Below are 20,299 nucleotides of genomic sequence, written 5' to 3' on the forward strand. Positions count from 1 at the left end.
CTATTTGCAAAACTGATGTTATTCTCCATTTCAGCTACATTGTCACAGGTGACATTAAGGGTAACATTAAGTTCTATGATCACACCCTGTCTATTGTTAACTGGTACAGTCACTTGAAACTGGGCGCCATAAGAACTCTGTCCTTTTCAAAGACCCCAGCAACCCCTCCTACCGAAAAATCAAACTATCCTCCTGACTGCACTTTAAAAGGTGACCTTTTTGTCGTAAGGTAAGTTGTTAATGAATCTAGTCACTAGAATGGTTGAAAAATGATCACTGTCTTCTTTAGTTTGCATGCAGTGGGAGGTTCGTGTTGTTCCTGGGATATCTCCCTGGCTGATTGTGATAACTATTGGATCATTTAAAAAATTAATGAAGCATGACTTTAATATTAAGACTCTTTAGTAACTGGAAGCTGGAAGGTCCTGATCCCTGAGCTCTCACCTCTGTTGAGTCTGGAGTCTTTGGCTGCAGGTTGGTCTCTTTTCTCTAAGCTGAGCTTGTCCTAGCCACTGCGGTTAAAGGCACTGGATAATTAATAGCCATAACATTTCAAGACCGAATTATCTGTGAGTCTGCTTAATTACCCTTGCAGTATTTACAGGCACATCTGTATGTGTGCACCAAACTCCATATTTGCATACACAAATGAATATTTGCATGTGCAGATTAGCTAATTGTACAACTGACTGTCCATCTGCATACTTAATGACTCAATTTACATGGAGAAAAGTGGGCTTTTTCACTTGCAAATGGAGGCTGTTGGGTATTGGTGGTATATTTTTGGAAATGTTGGGTTAATAATGTCACTAAATTACAGACGACAGAGGCGTTTTATGTGCAATTAGAAGCAGAATAGCTGGCATGCCCCATTCCCTGCAAACACTGATATTGTTTGGTCTCTCCTTGGCAAACAGGAATTTTATCATTGGAACATCTGATGCCGCGGTGTACCACTTAACAACAGATGGGACCAAACTTGAGAAGTTATTTGTAGAGCCCAAGGATGCCATTTGTGCCATCTCCTGCCACCCCTATCAACCCCTCATTGCCATCGGGAGCATCTGTGGGATGATCAAAGTGTGGAATTATGAAAACAAACAATATCTTTTCAGCAGGGTTTTTGAGAAGGGGCTTGGAGTCCAGAGTCTGACCTACAACCCGGAAGGTATTTTCATCTTATCAGCCTACCATCGGTTCCACATGGACAGCCCCAAAAGGGATGGATGCACCTGGGCTGGCATAGCTCCAGGAAGTCTCCCCGACTCCAATCCCCAGCAGGCTGGATGAGGCGCCTTCTCTCTGGGGCTCCCATGGTGTTCTGGGCCTAGTGCTCTCTGCGTGTCTCTGTGCGCTAACCCCAGGAGATCATGCGTTTCGGTTCATTTCTCTGCACAGGAGCTTTGTTGTGTTAGTTGCTGTCTTCTCCACACCCAGAACAAAGCCTGGCACAGACTCAACATCTCTTGAATGAATGTAATCCTTTTCCATCGTTGTTCTCTGGCTTGTCATTTCAGGAGCCCTTCTTGGAGCTGGTTTTACAGAGGGGACAGTTTACATTCTTGATGCAATGTCTTTAGAAAATGAAAGCCCAGAGCCTTTCAAATATTCCAGAACCAGTGTGACTCATATAAGCTTTTCCCATGACTCCCAGTATATGGCAACTGCTGTAAGTATTTTCACAGACACGCATCCAGTGGCTTAGCAATTTTATGTGAAACCAAAAGAGGCCAGACATAGTGGCTAACACCTGTAATCCCAATGATTTGGGAGGCTGAGGTGGGAGGATCATTGGAGGACAGGAGTTCATGACCAGCCTAGGAAACACAGCAGGACCCCATTGCTACAAAAACATTTTTTAAAAATTAGCCAGGCCTTGTGGCACACATCTGTAGCCCCAGTTATCCAGGAGGCTGAGGCGGGAGGACCCCTGGGGACCAGGAGTTTGAGGTTACAGTGAGCTATAAGGCAGTTATGTTGGTCTGTCTGTATGTTGGGAGGGGAAAAGCAGTGGTCTTCACTAAACTCCTGTCCCTTCCAGCGCTCTCCGTCTCCACGCTGGTGCGGCCACTCCTCTGGTTTGTGTACACAATGCTTCTGAAGACAAAGCCATCTCAGCACACTGTGGGCACACACAGTCCAGCCTCTGTGTCCCCTCAGGCCAGGCTCCCACTCCGACCTGGTTCACTCGCAGCCTTCATACCTTTCAAAGACACATGGCTTTTTTATTGTATGTAGCTGGACAAAGAAACGGGAGGACAAAGGCACAAAGAATCAGGCTTTTGCCTTTCCACAGACAGCGAGGGAAGAGTGTAAGACCATAGTGTCACCTTCATACTTTTTCCCTGACTACCTTTTCAGTTTTCTGCTTTTAACTTTAATTTTCTTGTCTGTAAAATGGACATTAGGCCAGATGTAGCTCACACCTGTAATCCCAGCACTTTGGGAGGTCGAGGCAGTCAGATTGCTTGAGGCAGGAGTTCGAGACCAGCCTGGGCAACATGGTGAGACCCCATCTCTACAAAAAATAATGAAAAAAAAAAAAAAAAAAACTAGCCAGGTATGGTGGTGTGTGCCTGTAGTCCTAGCTACTTAGGAGGCTGAGGCTGGAGGATCTTTTGAGCCCACGAGACTGAGACTGCAGTGAGCCGTGATCAGGCCACTGCACTCCAGCCTGGGCAACAGATCAAGACTCTTGTCTAAAAAAAAAAAAAAAAAACAAAAAACTAAAATGGAAATTGTTTTACTATTTGCTTGAATAGACTAAGATTTTTTTGAAGAAAATATTCTTAGCATTTTTTTTTGATAGGGTCTTGTTCTATTGCCCAGGCTGAAGTGCAGTATTACAATCTTGGCTCGCTGCAAACTTCTCCTCCCAGGTTCAAGCAATTCTTGTGTCAGCCTCCCAAGTAGCTAGAATTACAGGTGTGTGCCACCACGCCCAGCTAATTTTTGTATTTTTAGTAGAGATGGGGTTTTGCCATACTGGCCAGGCTGGTCTTGAACTCCTGACCTCAGGTGATCCACCTGCCTCGGCTCCCAAAGTGCTGGGATTACAGGCATGAGCCACCACACCCGGCCCATAATGATGATTCTTAATTTGCTAAACATAAAACAGGATAACTCCTTCTCTTTTGCTCATCTTCAGGATAGAAGTTTTACTGTGGCTGTTTACATGCTGGTGGTCAGAAACGGACAGAGGGTCTGGGAGTACTTAGCAAGACTTCGTTCTCATCGCAAAAGCATTCGAAGTCTCCTGTTTGGGGTTTACCTGGACAGCAATGAGCCTAGACTGCTGAGCCTTGGGACAGACAGGCTCTTGGTGAGCTATTTACTTTTCGTTGACCTGGTCACCAGGACTGTGTCTCACTCTTGTGACATCCCTGGCATATTGCATACAGCCAGGCGCACAGTATGTGTGTTTGTTGGAGAAAATGAGTGCACAGCGAAGGATCACAAACCTCTGCAGGTTGCCAGGTTGGCATTTTGCCTTAACGTGCCTGGGACACCACCTGGGGATTCCTGTTCTGGACGAGGAGGCTTCCAGGCAGCAACAAGTCAGAAGGCAGGGAGCGGGGAGTTCCCCACAGCGTGGAAAGCAGCCGCCCTCGCCTCCCAGTGTGCATGAGGAGGGCCGACACTCACTAACACTGTCTTCGTGTCCAGCAGTTGGGGCCAGGCTGCTACCTAAATATGAAAACTAGGAGACGTTGTGAGATAAGAGGAAAAGGTAGGGACAGTGGCAAATGCGATATTACAGGGTCAGGTGAAATGGATTCAAAATCAACCAGTCAGTGTATCTGTCTGTTCTTCCTTCCTTCCTCCCTCCCTCCTTTCCTCTCCCCATCTCTCCCTCCCTCCCTTCCTTCCCTCCCTTTCTTCTTCCCTCCCTCCCCCACCCCTCCCTTCTGTCTCTTGCCTTCCTTCTTTTATTCAGTTTATCCATTCATTCATCCGTCTGTCCATCCATCCATCCATCCATCCACCCACCCACCCATCCATCCATCCAACCATCCAACCATCCAACCATCCATCTATTCTGCCCTGCCTACGAAAACATACCTGTATGGACCCAGTTCAGCGGCTGCTGATTTGCGATTGCCAAGTGCTGGGCTGAGATTTAGATGAATTAGTTCCTAAGATAATAAGTGACACAGTATAACAGAACTGTAAGATGTTAGGTGTGGGAGTCAGCTGGATCTAAATGTGAATTTTTGAATTTTTACTTTGCCACTTTTTAGCTATGTGACCTTGGATAAGCCACTCTGACCATCCTTGAACATCTGTTTTCTCATCTGTAAAATGGGCACAACAGTACTCCTTTGCAGGGAAGTTCTGAGGATGACATGACAGATGTTTTTGGAGCACTCAGCTCATTGTCTTCCAGATAGTGAATTCTCAGTACTGATGACTTAGTGTCGGTTCTAGGCAAGTCTTCTGTTAGGAGACCTGATACCATATCCTGGAGAACAGCACTGTTGCTGATAATTATAAAGGCTGTCACCCAAGAGCTAGGGGCTCTTTAGCTGAGCCTTTAATTTGGCTCGGTCCTCATGTGTGTCCATCTGGGCTCCTCTGCAGATAGAGTATGATCTTCTCAGGAGCTACAAAGACTGCCTGGAAGTCCTGGACATTCACCACACAGACCAGGGCTGCTATCCCACCTGCATGGTCTGGTACCCACCACTCACCAGGGAACTCTTCCTGCTTATTTGCAACAGTGGCTACAAAGTGAAGCTTTTTAATTCTACCACCAAAATGTGCAGGTAAGCACCTGCAGCTTCCCACTGCAGGGGGTGTGGATCGAGTTCTCTGCCCCCAGCCTGTTTCAAGTCTCTATGCAGGGACCTGCAAGCAGCTTGGCTACTATCATCATCCTCTTCGCTTTGCAGAGGAGGAAACTGAGGCACAGATAACGTAAGTAATTCTCACCAAGGTCATGTGGCCCTGCGTGGAGGTGAGATGTGCAGAATCCAGGAAGGACACAGACCTGGGGCCCTGGGAAGGTTGCTGATGCTGTCTCCTGTTCTCCTCTCGTTAGGAAAAACATAGTTTTACCCAGCTACTAACAATCGTTTGATTTGTTCTTACTCTTGGGTCTCAAAGGAGTTGTAACTTTAATTGCTAGCACTCCTTTGTTTACACCCTGTGTGAGCCAGGTACTGTTTTAGGTGCTGAAGACAAGGATGAAAACAAAACGGTTTCCATCACTGTGTAGTTTACATGTTGGTGGGGGGCAGGTGATGCAATAGTGTGAACAAGTAGCCAGGTAGTAGGTAGGTGGTAATCAGGTCTGTGCAAAGAAAAAAAAAAAGGAAAAGGCAGGATGAAAAGATGAGGAGGCAGGGAAGGCCTTGGAGAGCAGGGGACATCTGAGCATCTGAACAGAGACTTGAAGAAAGCGAGGGGCTGCCACCCGGTTGGAGGAAAAACAGTGGATCAGCAAGGGCCGATAAGTGAAGGTGGGGGGCGTCTAGGGTTTGGGAAATGCTGCGAAGGCTGGCGAGGCCAGAGTGGAATGGGCAAAGAGAGGGTGTGGGAGAGTGGGTCAGAGGTGCGGGCTGGTGCCTGGCACACGGCACCCTGGAGACTCCGGCTCTTTCCCAGGTAAGACGAGAGCTAGTGGAGGGTTTTGAGCAGAGGAATGACATGTTCTGATTGATTCTTTACAATGATGTCTGGTTTCTGTACAGAGAGCAAACTCTGGGGCGCAAAGGTAGAAGCAAGATTGGGGAAACTGATGTGACAGCTGATGGCGGCTTGGCCCTGAGGGCAGAAGGGAGGGTCAGATTCTGGATGTGTCCTGCTGGCAAAACAAAATGGAGGGAAAAGGAGGTGTGAGGGAAGACACCTCTCGAAGCCATTGGAATGGACTGGGCCTTTAAAGAGATGAGGGGGGCAACAGAAGGAGAGCTTCGAGATACACTGGGGCTCAGACTGCACAAGGCAAGCTTCACATGCCTGCTTGACATTCAGGTCGGAATCCACGAAGCAGGCTCTGGAGTGTGGAGGTCCTGGGAGAGGCTGGGCTGGAGTCAGGAGCACAGGATGGTTGAAGGCATGAAATGGGGAAGACACTAGCGGGGGAGCAGGGCGTCCGCATCTGGGGAGCAGGGCATCCACCGCCCAGCATCCTAGACCGGCGTCTCCTCCCTCCTGACACCATCCTGCGCAGGCCCGTGGGCCCCTGTGCTTCGGCCCGTGAGCCGTCACAACAAACACCGTCATCCCGTTCCCTCGTCCACAGCCCTGCTAAGTATTCTCCCACTGAAGAAGTTGGAAGGGAGAATGTTTCAGTGATCCACCACAGCCGCCACCAATGCCACTGCCACTGCCACTGCCACCACCACCGGAAGAAGGAAGTCGGGGAACTGGCCGCAGCTGGCTCAGGCTTGAGGACTATCATGGTTTTGAAATGTATCTCAGATAAGACAGGTCCTCAAAAGGCCAGGACTACCTGCGATGTTTTGTTGTCGTTGTTGTTGTTTTAAACAGTTCTTTCCCAGAAGGCACAAGAAAACATGACTGAGAAATGCCATGTTTTATGGTAGAGAGAGAAATCCAGGACAATTTTCTTAAGCGATTAAAACACTCGAAAGCATGTGTAAAGAGGAACTTTAGAAAGACTTCAGAGTCATTGTGCATAGTTTTTAATGAACACATACTTTTTGGACAAAGAATATCTCTCGGATATGCGCAGTCCTAAGACACTGAACTGGCAGAGCTGGAGAATGAGGGCTGGCAGACCTCGGGCCTGAAGTTCCTGCTAATAGTCATTCACTGGAGGAAAGAGGCAGGAGGGACTTTTAGACACAGAGTTGGGAGCTTCTGCCTATTGATCAATCTGAAATTAGCATAAAGCAGCTTAAAAAAATTTATCAAGGTGATACTTATGTAACATAAAATGAACCATTTGAAAGTGAACAGTTCAGCTGGGCACGGTGGCGAACGCCTGTAATCCCAGCACTTTGGGAGGGACCGAGGTGGGTGGATCACCTGAGGTCAGGAGTTCGAGACCAGCCTGGCCAACATGGTGAAACCTCATCTCTACTAAAACTACAAAATTAGCCGGGCATGGTGGCAGGCGGCCTGTAATCCCAGCTACTCTGGAGGCTGAAGCAGGAGAATCGCTTGAACCCGGGAGGTGGAGTTTGCAGTGAGGCGGGATTGCACCAACCACTTTACTCCAGCCTGGGTGACAGAGCAAGACTCTGTCTTAAAAAAAAGAAAAAAAAAGAAAGAAACAGTTCCATGGCATTTAGTACTCACAGTGCTGTGTAACCCCCACTCTAGCTTCAGAGCATTTCCATCATTCCAGAATAAAAGCCCTTGAATAAAGCATCTTTTAAGCTGTAGGAATAAGGAAGCCTCATAACCGTGGCTTAATTGGGAAGGAATTGTCTTTTCATGATAAATCCAAAAGAATTTAAAAATGCATTTAAAAAATATTTGAAAGAACATGAAAAGGCAGTTCACAGGAAAAGGCCAATAAACCTATGAGCAGATGCTCACTAGCATGTCAAAGATGCAAATGAAAACAAGATATCATTTTTTCACCAATCAGATTAGCAAAGATAAAAATGATTGATAGTGCTTAGCGTTGGCAAGAGGCTAGGGAAACGGGCACTCTCATCCACTGCTGGGGGCGGGTGTGAATCAGTGTAACCTTTTGGGAAAGCAATTTGTCACCCTCTATTAAATTTTATCATATCTTCTGACTTCTAGGAATGTAGCCCACAGAAGTACTCACACAGTATGCCAAGACATAAGTAAAAGGATGTCTTGTTTGAAAATATTTTTAAAAATGGAAACAATCCAAATGCCCATTAATAGGGGATTAGTTAAACGATGGCTTGTCAGTACACTGGAACACGATGCTGCTTTTAGAAAAGAAGAAAAGAGAAAGAGTAAGACAGCTCTCTGTGTAATGACATGGAAATATCTCAAAGATGTAATATGAGATAAAGCAAATTACCAATGAAACATGAATAGCATAATTCTATTTTTATATAAAATTATAATTACAAAAGAAATTCTTGAGTCATATACACCAAACTATTACTCATGATTATCTTGGGATAGGGTGCAGCAATGTGGAGATATAGATTTTCTCCTTCTTCTTCTTCTTTTTTTTTTTTTTTGAGGCAGAGTCTCACTCTGTTGCCCAGGCTGGAGTGCAGTGGCATGATCTCGGCTCACTGGCTCACTGCAGCCTCGACCTCCCAGGCTCAAACAATGCTCCCACCTCAGCCTCAGGCCACCAAGCCAGGCTAATTTTTCGTAGAGACAGGAAACTACTGTATTGCCCAGGCTGGACTCGAACTCCTAACCCCAAGCAATCCTCCCACCTTAGCCTCCCACAGTGCTGGGATTATGGGCATCAGCCACTGTGTTCTGCCCAGGACCAGAGTCTTAAAACCTATGTTGAGATTTATGGAATTTTTAAAACTCAACTATTCTCTTCGCTTCGCCTCTCTTTTCTCTTTTCTTTTCCTTCTTCCTTTCGATGGAGTCTTGCTCTGTCGCCCAAAATGAAGTGCAGTAGCATGATTTCACTCACTACAACCTCCACCTCCCAGGTTCAAGCGATTCTCATGCCTCAGCCTCCTGAGTAGCTGGGACTACAGGTGCGCACCACTACACCTGGCTAATTTTTTTTTTAGTAGAGACGGTGTTTCACCATGTTGGCCAGGCTTGTCTTGAACTCCTGACCTCAGTTGATCCGCCTGCCTCGGCCTCCCAAAGTACTGGGATTACAGGCGTGAGCCACCATGCCCCATCCATGACCAAAGAGTCTTTTTTTTTTTTGAGACGGAGTCTCACTTTGTCACCTAAGCTGGAGTGCAGTGGCGCAATCTTGGCTCACTGCAACCTCCACCTCCTGGGTTCAAGTGATTTTCCTGTCTCAACCTCCCGAGTAGCTGGGATTGCAGGCGCCCGCCACCATGTCTAGCTAATTTTTGTATTTTTAGTAGAGACGGAGTTTCACCATATTGGCCAGGCTGGTCTCAAACTCCTGATCTTGTGATCTGCCTGCCTCGGCCTCCCAAAGTGCTGGGATTACAGGCGTGAGCCACTGCGCCCAGCCTGACCAAAGAATCTTAAAACCTATGTTGAGATTTGTGGAATTTTAAAAACTCTTTCTCTTTTTGCCTTCAGAAAGACGCTTATGGGGCCAGCTTATGGTTCCCCTATTGAGCAAACACAAGTCCTCCCAGTGAGAAGCATGGCAGAGCTACAGAAACGCTACTTGGTGTTTATTAACAGAGACAAGGTAACAGCACTCTCTTCTCCAGCTCTGGGGGTTGACTCTGTGTGTCATGAGCAGCAGTCATTACCGAAGATCACGAGACTCAGGGAGTTCTGGGTTTACAGCCAAGCCCAACTGCTTCCACCCCGGTCAGCTGTGATACTGAAAATTGCCCTTGATGAGTTAGGAAGACTCTTGGGAGACATTTCTGAGCAGAGTTACTGCATTTTCTCTATTCCCAGTGAAGATACATGGGCCACCAAAGGATTTTCCTTCGTATTTATTTATGTGGAAAAACTCTTATAAAAATATGCAAATTGGCTGGGCGCAGTGGCTCACACCTGTAATCCCAGCACTTCCAGCACTTTGGGAGGCTGAGGCGGGCGGATCACGAGGTCAGGAAATCAAGACCATCCTGGCTAACACGGTGAAACCCCGTCTCTACTAAAAATACAAAAAAAATTAGCCGGGCATGGTGGCACATGCCTGTAGTCCCAGCTACTCGGGAGGGTGAGGCAGGAGAATGGCGTGAGCCCGGGAGGCAGAGTTTGCAGTGAGCCGAGATTGCGCCACTGTACTCCAGCCTGGGCGACAGAGCAAGACTCCGTCTAAAAAAAAAAAAAATGCAAATTAGTTGCACTTTGTTGTATGTTTAATGAATAATCTACACTGAAAAGTGTAAAGTGGGGCTGGGCGTGGTGTAATCCTGTAATTCCAGCACTTCAGGAGGCCAAGGCGGGTGGATCATGAGGTCAGGAGATCGAGACCATCCTGGCTAACATGGTGAAACCCCATCTCTACTAAAAATACAAAAAATTAGCCGGGCGTGGTGGCGGGCGCCTGTAGTCCCAGCTCCTCGGGAGGCTGAGGCAAGAGAATGGCGTGAACCGGGAGGCGGAGCTTGCAGTGAACCGAGATTGCGCCACTGCACTCCAGCCTGGGCGACAAAGCCAGACTCTGTCTCAAAAAAAAAGTGTAAAGTCATAGGTTGTGAGATTTATTCTGGAAAACCTGGGACAACTGACTATGAAGGCAGGGAGGAAAGCTTCCCTTCTGTGTATCTGTTAGAGCTGTGCGAGGGGCCCCTACCAGGGCTGGTGTGTGTGGATGCCCAGCTACATTATATGTGGCTCTCACCCTCAGAGATGGGTCCAGACACACAGGTCCTTCTGGCACACAGATCTGGAGGTGACATGTGAATGTGCCAGGCCTCTCGGGCCCAGCTACCTGAGTCTGAATATCCAATTATGTGTTCCTTTCTAGGTTGGACTTCAGATCTTACCAGTTGACGGCAATCCACATAAGACATCTGCTATTGTTTGTCACCCAAACGGGGTGGCTGGCATGGCCATTTCCTATGATGGCCGCTACGCCTTCACCGCAGGAGGGCACGATCGCTCTGTGGTGCAGTGGAAAATCACCTTAAGGTACACGACGGGGCGAGAAGGAAGGTACCAAGTGTAAACTCTGTTTCACTCAGCGACAGTGATAGACACTGAACCCTACTGTGTGCCAGGTACTGTGCTAGGATGTCACAGGGCCTGGCCCTCAGGTTGCTCCCCAGTGGCATGGCTCACATTACTCTGCAGATGGGGGTTACTGTCCTGTTCCATGGACCAATGGTGTTTGCAGTTCAGGCAATGTGACAGCACCTTGGGGTCACCCCTGCTCCCTCAAATGCTTCTCCCTCTGCTCTGCATAGCCACACCTGCTAGAAAGATCTAGGCTGACCCTCCAAAGCATGCACTACGGAAATAGTAAGAGGATCATTTGACGTGGGTATTTTCGGCTCCTCCTCTCATCCTCCCTGCTCTGAACGGAGAACCTCTGCCTGAGGCAAGGCTGGAGAATTCTAGAGTTGAACATTGGAGAGTATGTGGACTTTGAGGTGAAAGGGGTAATATGAGTTTGAATATGGGGCCACTCTCTACTGGCTATGGGGCCTAGGGCAAGCTTCTTAATGTCCCTGATCTTTAGAGTCCTTGCCTGCGAAGTGGGGTGATAATAGGGACTTCTGTAGGATCCCTGTAAAGATCAGGTAGTTTAATATGGGAAAAGCGCCTAGCACAGAGCAAAGTACTCAGCAAGTGAATGATTTCCTTTCTTCTCTTCTTCCTGTAAGGGCATTTGCTTATGAGCTCAGGATCTTCCCTAATAAAGAGGGGACAAGCACCCACACTGTCCTCTCATCTACCCAAATTCAGCGTGCTGCCGCAGGGCAGAGTCAACCACGTGGCAGCCGGTTCCTGTTCCTGACCACTTCTCCAAGTCCCTGCGCTGCCTGTGGCTCGCCTGGGCCTCTCTCCTGGCAGTGTGACGTTGAGGAGCAAAAACAGCTCAGAGGCACCTTCCTTCCTCACAGAACAAACCTGATTCCTGGCTGCCAGCACAGTGTACCCCCTGCCATCTGCCAAGTGCACATCTTTCTTTTTATGGCGGATATTGAAGCTTCTACTCTTAACCTGAATATGAGCAAAAATAGCCAGTTAAATCTGCTTTGGAACCACGGTGTTTGAGATTGCACTTGCAGCTCTGACTTCCACCCCGCCTTCACCTGAGAGAACAGGTCATGGGAACTTGGGGATTTAGGAGCTGGAGGTGAACTCTCCCATTGAAAAGGGATCACGGCCTCAGGATGGCTGCCTGGTTCCTTGCTCCCTGGCTTGTTGCCTGGAACCATGGGGACAAGGCACACCTTGTGGGGACAAGCAGAACCTTCCTTTCTATTTGTTGTTGTTGAGACAGGGTCTGAGTCGGTCACTCGGGCTGTAGTACAGACGAGTGATCGTGGCTCACTGCAGCCTCGAACTCCTGGGCTCAAACGATTCTCCTGCCTCAGCCTCCTGAGTAGCTGGGACCACAGGCACATGCCACTGTGCCTGGCTAACTTTTAAAAAATTATTTTTTTGTTGATAGAGAGTCTCACCAAGCCTAGGCTGGTCTTGAACTCATGGGCTCAAGCCTTGGCCACCCAAAGTGTTGGGATTACAGATGTGAGCCACTGCACCTGGCTAGAACAGTCTAAAATGTTTGTTTTCTTCTCAGTCGTCTTGGGATCTGGAATGGTAGAAATTTAAGAAAAAGAAAAAAAGGTCTCTGCTTTCCAATAGCTTTCGCCTGGCCAGAGTCCAGGCTTCTGAGAATTTCAGTTTAATCTGTGGTGGGGACAAAGGATTATTATAAACTAATTAGCACTTCATTGCTGCTTCTGGTGACTTAATATGATCAGCACTTCACTAACGGAAAGAAATGTAAAAACCTAAACAAGTAACCAACAAAATTTCCTACTAGAGTTACTGACGATGAGTTGTAGGGGAGATAAAAATGATAAATCCCCTCACGTTCGATCATTTCAGTCAGTGCCCCCCTTGGCCCCAACTGCTACCATCACAGTCTATGGCACTTCTGCCCCAGGAGAGCCCCTTCCATCCCTCTCTCAGGGTTCATTCCGCACTCCCCTTCTTCTGCCCCTCTGTGCTAGCATGCCACCCTTTCTCCTCTCCTTGTCTGGCATCTGTTTCAAAATCCCTCATTACTTCTTTGTGCTCAGCCTCCCTGCCTCCTGTCATCCTGCTGCCCTGCTCAGCCAAGAGCAGAGAGACCCTGATTTGAATCCTAGCTAGTCACTACCTGCTTGCTGGATGACGCCAGCCAAGTCCCTTCACTTCTTGGAGCCTCAGTTCCTCCAGCTGTTAAATGGGACTCCTCCCACCAAGTTGAGACCATTCCTCCTCCGCCTCCTGCAGAGAGCGTTGACAGAGCACCTACTGTGTGCTTGCCACAGGGCTGAGAACTCTAGCTCCTTCCCAGAAGTACTGTGTGGATTGCTGGGCACAGAGCAGGTTTTCAGTAAGTGTCATTTCCCTTTTCTGCCCTAATGACCTCTTTTCTGTTGCAAGTGTTAGAAACACAAATTAGGCAAAAGGGAACATATGAGAAGGTCATTGGGATCACATGTAGCTACACTGCAGGAAGGTCATGGACAGCGGCACACTTGTGCCCACAGCACTTGCTGTCCTCTCGGCCCTGCTGTTGGCTTCATTCTCTGCAGAACTGGGTTTCCTTACTCAGCAGGAAGATGACCGCCCACAGTTCCCAGATTTCACAAATTAGAACTCTCACCACAGACAGAGGGCGTCTCTTTCCCAGCGTGGGTTGGAGAAATCCCAGTGCAGCCCCCGGTCCCCTCTGGGGTCAGTTGATGGTGGCCAGGAGGCAGGGGATGTAGTGGAACTCTGAACACCAGGGCGGGAGCCGCAGGCTGTTCCAAGACCAGGTGCTCTTGCCAGCCTTTCCCCTCAGGGGCTCCTGGTGGGGACAGGTTCCTCTCTGTCACTTCCGGTCTTTACCTGGCCCTGCTCCAGAGTCACATGGCAAAAGTGGCCTTGCCACTCACAGAGCTTGTCGGGATTGGACCTGGGCCTGGCCTGGAGGCCACAGAGAGGGAGCCCTCTCGGCTGGACACTTGCCTCCACGGCCTAATATTCGAGCTGAGAAGTGGGGAAGACACAGCCCTTCTGGAGGGGCCCTCAGGCACCCCTGGAGAATACCCAGGTTCCTCAGACCTTAAGCCAACCCGTGGGCTTATGCATGCCTCGGTGAGAGGACCCAGGACAGTGCGTAGCAAACTCTTCCTAAGAAAGGTGTAGGTGCGACCGATACCCATTTTCCACGGCCGCAATAATCCCAACCACTTGTGCTGAGTTTTCTCAGGGCCGGGGCCTACACTGAGTGAGTTCCATGCATCATCTGATTTCATCCTCAGCCATCCTGGGAGAGGGCACCACTATTATCCCCATCAAACATATCAAGAAGCTAACTCCAAGGGGTCTGATGACTGCCCAACAATGGAGGAGGCAGTGGGGCTGGGATTCACAGCCAGGGCTTTCTAAGTCCACCCCACACCTTAACAAACATTCATTACAGGAGGAAAATAAAGGACTTTGTCTCCAATCCTCGTGATATGGTTTGGCTCTGTGTTCCTAGCCAAATCTCATCTTGAATTGTACTCTGATAATTCCCATGTGTTGTGGGAGGGACCTGGTGGGAGATAGTTGGACTGGTTAGGGGGTGGTTCCCCCATGCTGTTCTCGTGGTAGTGAATAAGTCTCATGAGATCTGATGGTTCAATAAGGGGAAACCTGTTTCACTTGGCTCTCATTCTCTCTTGCCACCACCATGTGAGATGTGCCTTTCACCTTCCACCATGATTGTGAGGCCTCCTCAGCTATGTGAAACTGTGAGTCAAATAACCCTCTTTCTTTTGTAAACTGTGCAGTCTCAGGTACGTCTTTATCAGCAGCGTGAAAATGGACTAATACAGCACATTGGCACCAGTAGAATGGGGCACTGCTGAAAAGATACCTGAAAACGTGGAAGTGACTTTGGAACTGGGTAACACGCAGAGGTTGGAACAGTTTGGAGGGCTCAGAAGAAGACAGGAAGATGTGGGAAAGTTTGGAACTTCCTAGAGTTGTTGAATGGCTTTAGCCAAAAGCCTGATAGTGATATGGACTAAGGTCCAGGTTGAGGTGGTCTCAGATGGAGATGAGGAACTTGTTGGGAACTGGAGCAAAAGTGACTCTGTTATGTTTTAGCAGAGAGACTGGTGGCATTTTGCCCCTTCCCTAGAGATTTGTGGAACTTTGAACTTGAGAGAGATGATTTAAGGTATCTGGTGGATGAAATTTTTTTTTTTTTTTTTTTTTTGAGATGGAGTCTCGCTCTGTCACCCAGGCTGGAGTGCAATGGCACAATTTTGGCTCACTGCAACCTCTGCCTCCTGGGTTCAAGCGATTCTCCTGCCTCAGCCTCCTGAGTAGCTGGGACCACAGGTGTGTGCCACCACACTTGGCTAATTTTTTGTATTTTTAGTAGAGAAAGGGTTTCACCGTGTTAGCCAGGGTGGTCTCAATCTCCCGACCTCATGATCACCTGCCTCAGCCTCCCAAAGTGCTGGGATTACAGGCATGAGCCACCACTCCCGGCCTCTGGAGGAAGAAATTTCTAAGCAGCAAAGCATTCGGGAGGTAACTTGGGTGCTGTTAAAGGCATTCAGTTTTATAAAGAAAGCAGAGCATTAAAATTAGGAAAATTTGCAGCTTGACTGTGACAGAAAAGAAAAACCCATTTTCTGAGGAGAAATCCAAGCCGGCTGCAGAAATTTGCATATGTAACCACTAACCAAATGTTAATACCCAAGACAATGGGGAAAATGTCTCCAGGGCATGTCAGACATCTTCATGGCAGCCCCTCCCATCACAGTCCTGGAGGCCTTTGTTTTGACCAGATTTATTGGGACAAGCCCAGGGTCCCCATGCTGTGTGCTGCTTAGGGACTTGGTGCCCTGCATCCCAGCTATTCCAGTCATGGCTGAAAGGGGCCAATGTAGAGCTCGGGCTGTGGCTTCAGAGAGTGCAAGCTCCAAGCCTTGGCAGCTTTCATGTGGTGCTGAGCCTGCAAGTCCACAGAAGTCAAGAATTGGGGTTTGGGAACCTCTGCCTAGATTTCAGAAGATGTATGGAAACACCTTGATGCCCAGGCAGAAGTTTGTTGGGGCCCTCATGGAGAACCTCTGCTAGGGCAGTGCGGAAGGGAAATGTGGGGTCAGAGGCCCCACACAGAGTCTCTACTGGGGCACTGCCTAGTGGAGCTGTGAGAACAGGGCCACCATCCTCCAGACCTCAGAATGGTAGATCCACTGATAGCTTGCACCATTTGCCTGGAAAAGTCATAGACACCCAATGCCAGCCCATGAAAGCAGCCAGGAGGGAGGCTGTACCCTGCAAAGCCACAGGGATGGAACTGCCCAAGACCATGGGAACCCACCTCTTGCCTCAGCGTGATCTGGATATAAGACATGGAGTCAAAGGAGATCATTTTGGAGCTTTAAGATTTGACTGCCCTGCTGGATTTCGGACTTGCATGGGGCCTCTAGCCCCTTTGTTTTGGCCAATTCCTCCCATTTGGAATGGCTGTATTTACCCAATTCCTGTATCTCCATTCTATCTAGGAAGTAATTAACTTGCTTTTGATTTTACAGGTGAAAGGGACTTGCCTGTCTCAGATGAGACTTTGGACTGTGGTCTTTTAAGTGAATGTGAATTGAGTTAAGACTTTGGGGGACTGTTGGGAAGTCATGATTGGTTTTGAAATATGAGGACATGAGATTTGGGAGGGGTCAGGGTGGAATGATATGGTTTGGCTCTGTGCCTCCACCCAAATCTCATCTTGAATTGCACTACTATAATTCCCGCATGTTGTGGGAGGGGCCTGGTGGGAGATGGTTGGAACATGGGGGCAGTTTCCCCTATGCTGTTCTCATGGTAGTGAATAAGTCTCATGAGATCTGATGGTTTGATAAGGGGAAACCCGATTCACTTGGGCTCTCATTCTCTCTCTTGCCACCGCCATGTGAGACATGCCTTTCACCTTTTGCCATAATTGTGAGGCGTCCCCGGCCATATGAAACTGTAAGTCCAATAAACCTCTTTCTTTTGTAAATTGCCCAGTCTCAGTTATGTTTTTATTAGCAGCATGATAACAGACTAGTATACCGGGTATGCATTTATTAATTCTTACAACAGTGCTGCGAGGCAGAATCTTCTCATTTTATAATGGAGGACACTGATGCCAGGGAGGTTAAGTCACCTCCCCAGAGTCACACAGCTTGCCAGGGGCAGAGCCGGGACTTGCACACATGTCCGTGTGACTCCACACTCTGGACACTTCCCCACTTCCCCACTGTGGTCTACATGAGGTGTGTTTGATGTCACAGCAAAGAGGCTAATCGCCCGATTAGCAATAATCCAGTTAGTGGATTATTAGAATGATTTCTGATGATTAGCCTTTTGTAGGAGGCAAAGTTGGTCTCATACAAAAGTAGGTTTTCTTACCATTGAAAGGGCCTATTTTTGGAAAATCTGACCTTGTGGTAGAGAGCAGAGGGTTATTTTTATCTGACTGGCATGGGTCCCTGTGGTCTCCTGAGTTTTTATGGAAGCAATTAGTGTTGGCAGTCCACTTGTACAATATCCCATTCTTTTGACTCTGATCGTTTGTGGATCTAAAGTTCTGGGTAAGGCTCCTCTGTCTGGGAGGATTGTGGTTTCAGAACACAGATGCCTCCCCCACCCCCAGGAGACACGTGTTCCCCAAAGATTACAGACAAATTGCCAGGCACCTGCCCTGTCATCACCGAGAGAATATCACCATAATTAAGGCGGGTGCCCTCTACCTCTGAGTTCCACGCTTGAAATGGAATTTTCTGGTTTTGGTTTCATTTTAAAGGACTTTTTCTTAACAAGTGTGTAGAGACCCTCACTGTATCTGTGCCGTGATACCCTTCAGAGGGCCGCAGTGCTGTGCAGACCACCTTCTGAGCCATGCTCACGCTTGAGCGCTTTCTAATAGGGACATTTCTGTTGTTGTTCCAGTGTCCTGGAGGCAGCGGTTTCTCTTGGGGGTGAAGACTTGACCCCATTCTATGGTCTGCTGTCTGGTGGCCGGGAAGGAAAATTCTACAGGGTAATTGTCCCTAGAGTAAACACTTCCTGGTAACATCGAGTTAAGTTTGTAAAGCAAATGTGCCCGGGGTTAACCTTCTTGCTTTATTCCGAAGCTTTGTTCCCCCATTGAGCTTAAAATGTACTTTCTAGAAAATGTCTTTGAAGTGTTCATGGATGCCTTCAGACTTAAGCCTAAACGTGTGTTGTGTTTCTGTCCTATTCCTACGTAGGAGCTAGAAGACTACTTCTACTATTCTCAGCTCCGCAGTCAAGGCATCGACACGATGGAGACCAGAAAGGTGTCAGAATACATTTGCCTGTCGGAGCTTCCTTTTGTCATGAGAGCAATTGGCTTTTACCCATCTGAAGAGAAGGTAGGGAGAATGAAAACAAGAGCAGCAACGGGATGTGCTATTTATAAAAAACAACCTCTGGGAACAAACATTATAGGTCAAAGCAAAAATTGCACATTTTTCTTGCATAAATGGATCAGAAAGACGGTTCTGGGCATTTCAGATGCACTCCTGAGTAACTGCCTTATGGTAGAGATATGCCTTTTTTTTTTTTTTTTTTTTTTTTTAAAGACAGAGTCTTGCTCTGTCGCCCAGGCTGGGGTGCAGTGGTGCGATCTCGGCTCACTGCAAGCTCCGCCTCCCGGGTTCACGCCATTCTCCTGCCTCAACTCCTGAGTAGCTGGGACTATAGGCACCCGCCACCACGCCCGGCTAATTTTTTTGTATTTTTGTTTTAGTTCCAGCCTCACTGTGTTAACCAGGATGGTCTCGATCTCCTGACCTCATGATCCCCCCTTTGGCCCCCCAAAGTGCTGGGATTACAGGCGTGAGCCACTGTGCCCGGCCAAGATATGCTGTTTCTAAAAAGCACGCTCCTCATGGAAATTCAATGTTGGTTAGAGCATGGGTCTTGCAACCATGGTGTTGAATTGGACAGACTAGGGCTGCCGTCTCAGCCCTGCCCCTTGCTGAGTGAGGACCAGCCTCATAGGATTTTTTTCTCTTTTTTTGAGGTGGAGTCTTCCTTTGTCGCCCAGGTTGGACTGCAGTGGCACAATCTTGGCTCACTGCAACCTCCACCTCCTGGGTTCAAGCGATTCTCCTGGCTCAGACTTCTGAGTAGCTGGGATTACAGGCACTCACCACCATGCCCGGCTAATTTTTGTATTTTTGGTAGAGATGGGGTTTCACCATATTGGTTAGACTGGTCTCAAACTCCTGACCTCAAGTGATCCCCCCGCCTCAACCTCCCAAAGTGCTGGGATTACAGGCATGAGCGACCGCGCCCGGCCAGCCTCATAGGATTTGAGGAGGGGATTGATGCCTACGCAGCCCTGGGCATGGTGCTGGGTGCACAGGAAGAGCTCAGGGAAGGGAGGGAGTTATTATCATCATTGTTATTCTCACTGTCTAGTTGCTCTTAACCTAGCAGGTGTTAATGGGGCACCTTTGGGAGGTGGGTGCTTGTCTGGGCTGTGGAGCACGGAGGGTGCAGTCATCCCTCATGACCGTGCCGCCAAAGCACCCCCAGATGCAAGGAGCCCCAAGCAGCATCAAGAAGCATCTCAGGGAAATGTTCCTCATGTAAACTATTGTTTAAAGTGCAGTTAAGCCAGGTGTGGCAGCTCACGCCTGTAATCCAAACACTTTGGGATACCAAGGCGGGAGGATCACTTGAGCCCAGGAGTTTGAGAGCAGCCAGGGTAACATAGGGAGATCCCATCTCTATCCCCATCCCCCCCAAAACAATTGCTCAGTGTGGTGGCCCGTGCTTGTGGTTCCAGCTACTCAGGAGGCCATGGCAGGAGGATCACTTGAGCCCCGGAGGTGGAGGCTTCAGTGCCCATGATTGTGCCACTGCACTCCAGCCTGGGAGGCAGAGCGAGACCCTGTCTCAAGAAAATTAATAAATAAATAAAGTACAATTGATTGTGTTTCTTCTGACTTGAAATGTAGGCCGAGTGCAGTGGCTCACGCCTGTAATCCCAGCACTTTGGGAGGCTGAGGCGGGTGGATCACAAGGTCAGGAGATCGATACCATCCTGGCTAACATGGTGAAACCCCGTCTCTACTAAAAATGCAAAAAATTAGCCGGGCGTGGCGGCGGGCGCCTGTAGTCCCAGCTGCTTGGGGGGCGAGGCAGGAGAATGGCATGAACCCGGGAGGCAGAGCTTGCAGTGAGCCGAGATCGCGCCACTGCACTCCAGCTTGGGCAACAGAGCGAGACTCCGTCTCCAAAAAAAAAAAAAAAAGGCCGGGCGCGGTGGCTCAAGCCTGTAATCCTAGCACTTTGGGAGGCCGAGACGGGCGGATCACGAGGTCAGAAGATCGAGACCATCCTGGCTAACACGGTGAAACCCCGTCTCTACTAAAAAATACAAAAAACTAGCCGGGCGAGGTGGCGGGCGCCTGTAGTCCCAGCTACTCGGGAGGCTGAGGCAGGAGAATGGCGTAAACCCTGGAGGCGGAGCTTGCAGTGAGCTGAGATCCGGCCACTGCACTCCAGCCCGGGCGACAGAGCCAGACTC

The 20,299-nt window shown here is 48.7% G+C and overlaps 1 protein-coding gene across 3 annotated transcripts in view; it reads left to right on the forward strand.

Annotated features, from left to right (window-relative positions):
• The window catches only part of WDR66 (WD repeat domain 66), a 114,038-nt gene that overhangs the window by 71,605 nt on the left and 22,134 nt on the right, over nt 1-20,299 (forward strand). For 2 of the 3 annotated variants that reach the window (XM_025402109.1, XM_025402110.1), the window contains 9 exons: nt 35-229; nt 918-1,168; nt 1,518-1,669; nt 3,149-3,322; nt 4,582-4,766; nt 9,160-9,274; nt 10,514-10,677; nt 17,686-17,776; nt 17,988-18,131. In XM_025402109.1, the coding sequence (XP_025257894.1) occupies nt 35-229; nt 918-1,168; nt 1,518-1,669; nt 3,149-3,322; nt 4,582-4,766; nt 9,160-9,274; nt 10,514-10,677; nt 17,686-17,776; nt 17,988-18,131 (1,471 nt within the window). Of the gene's footprint in view, nt 1-34; nt 230-917; nt 1,169-1,517; nt 1,670-3,148; nt 3,323-4,581; nt 4,767-9,159; nt 9,275-10,513; nt 10,678-14,015; nt 14,204-17,685; nt 17,777-17,987; nt 18,132-20,299 lie in introns of those variants that run through there. The other variant, XM_025402111.1, reaches the window with a different exon arrangement.

Source organism: Theropithecus gelada, chromosome 11, assembly GCF_003255815.1.
Source record: "Theropithecus gelada isolate Dixy chromosome 11, Tgel_1.0, whole genome shotgun sequence".
In the NCBI taxonomy this organism is placed as follows: Eukaryota; Metazoa; Chordata; class Mammalia; order Primates; family Cercopithecidae; genus Theropithecus; species Theropithecus gelada.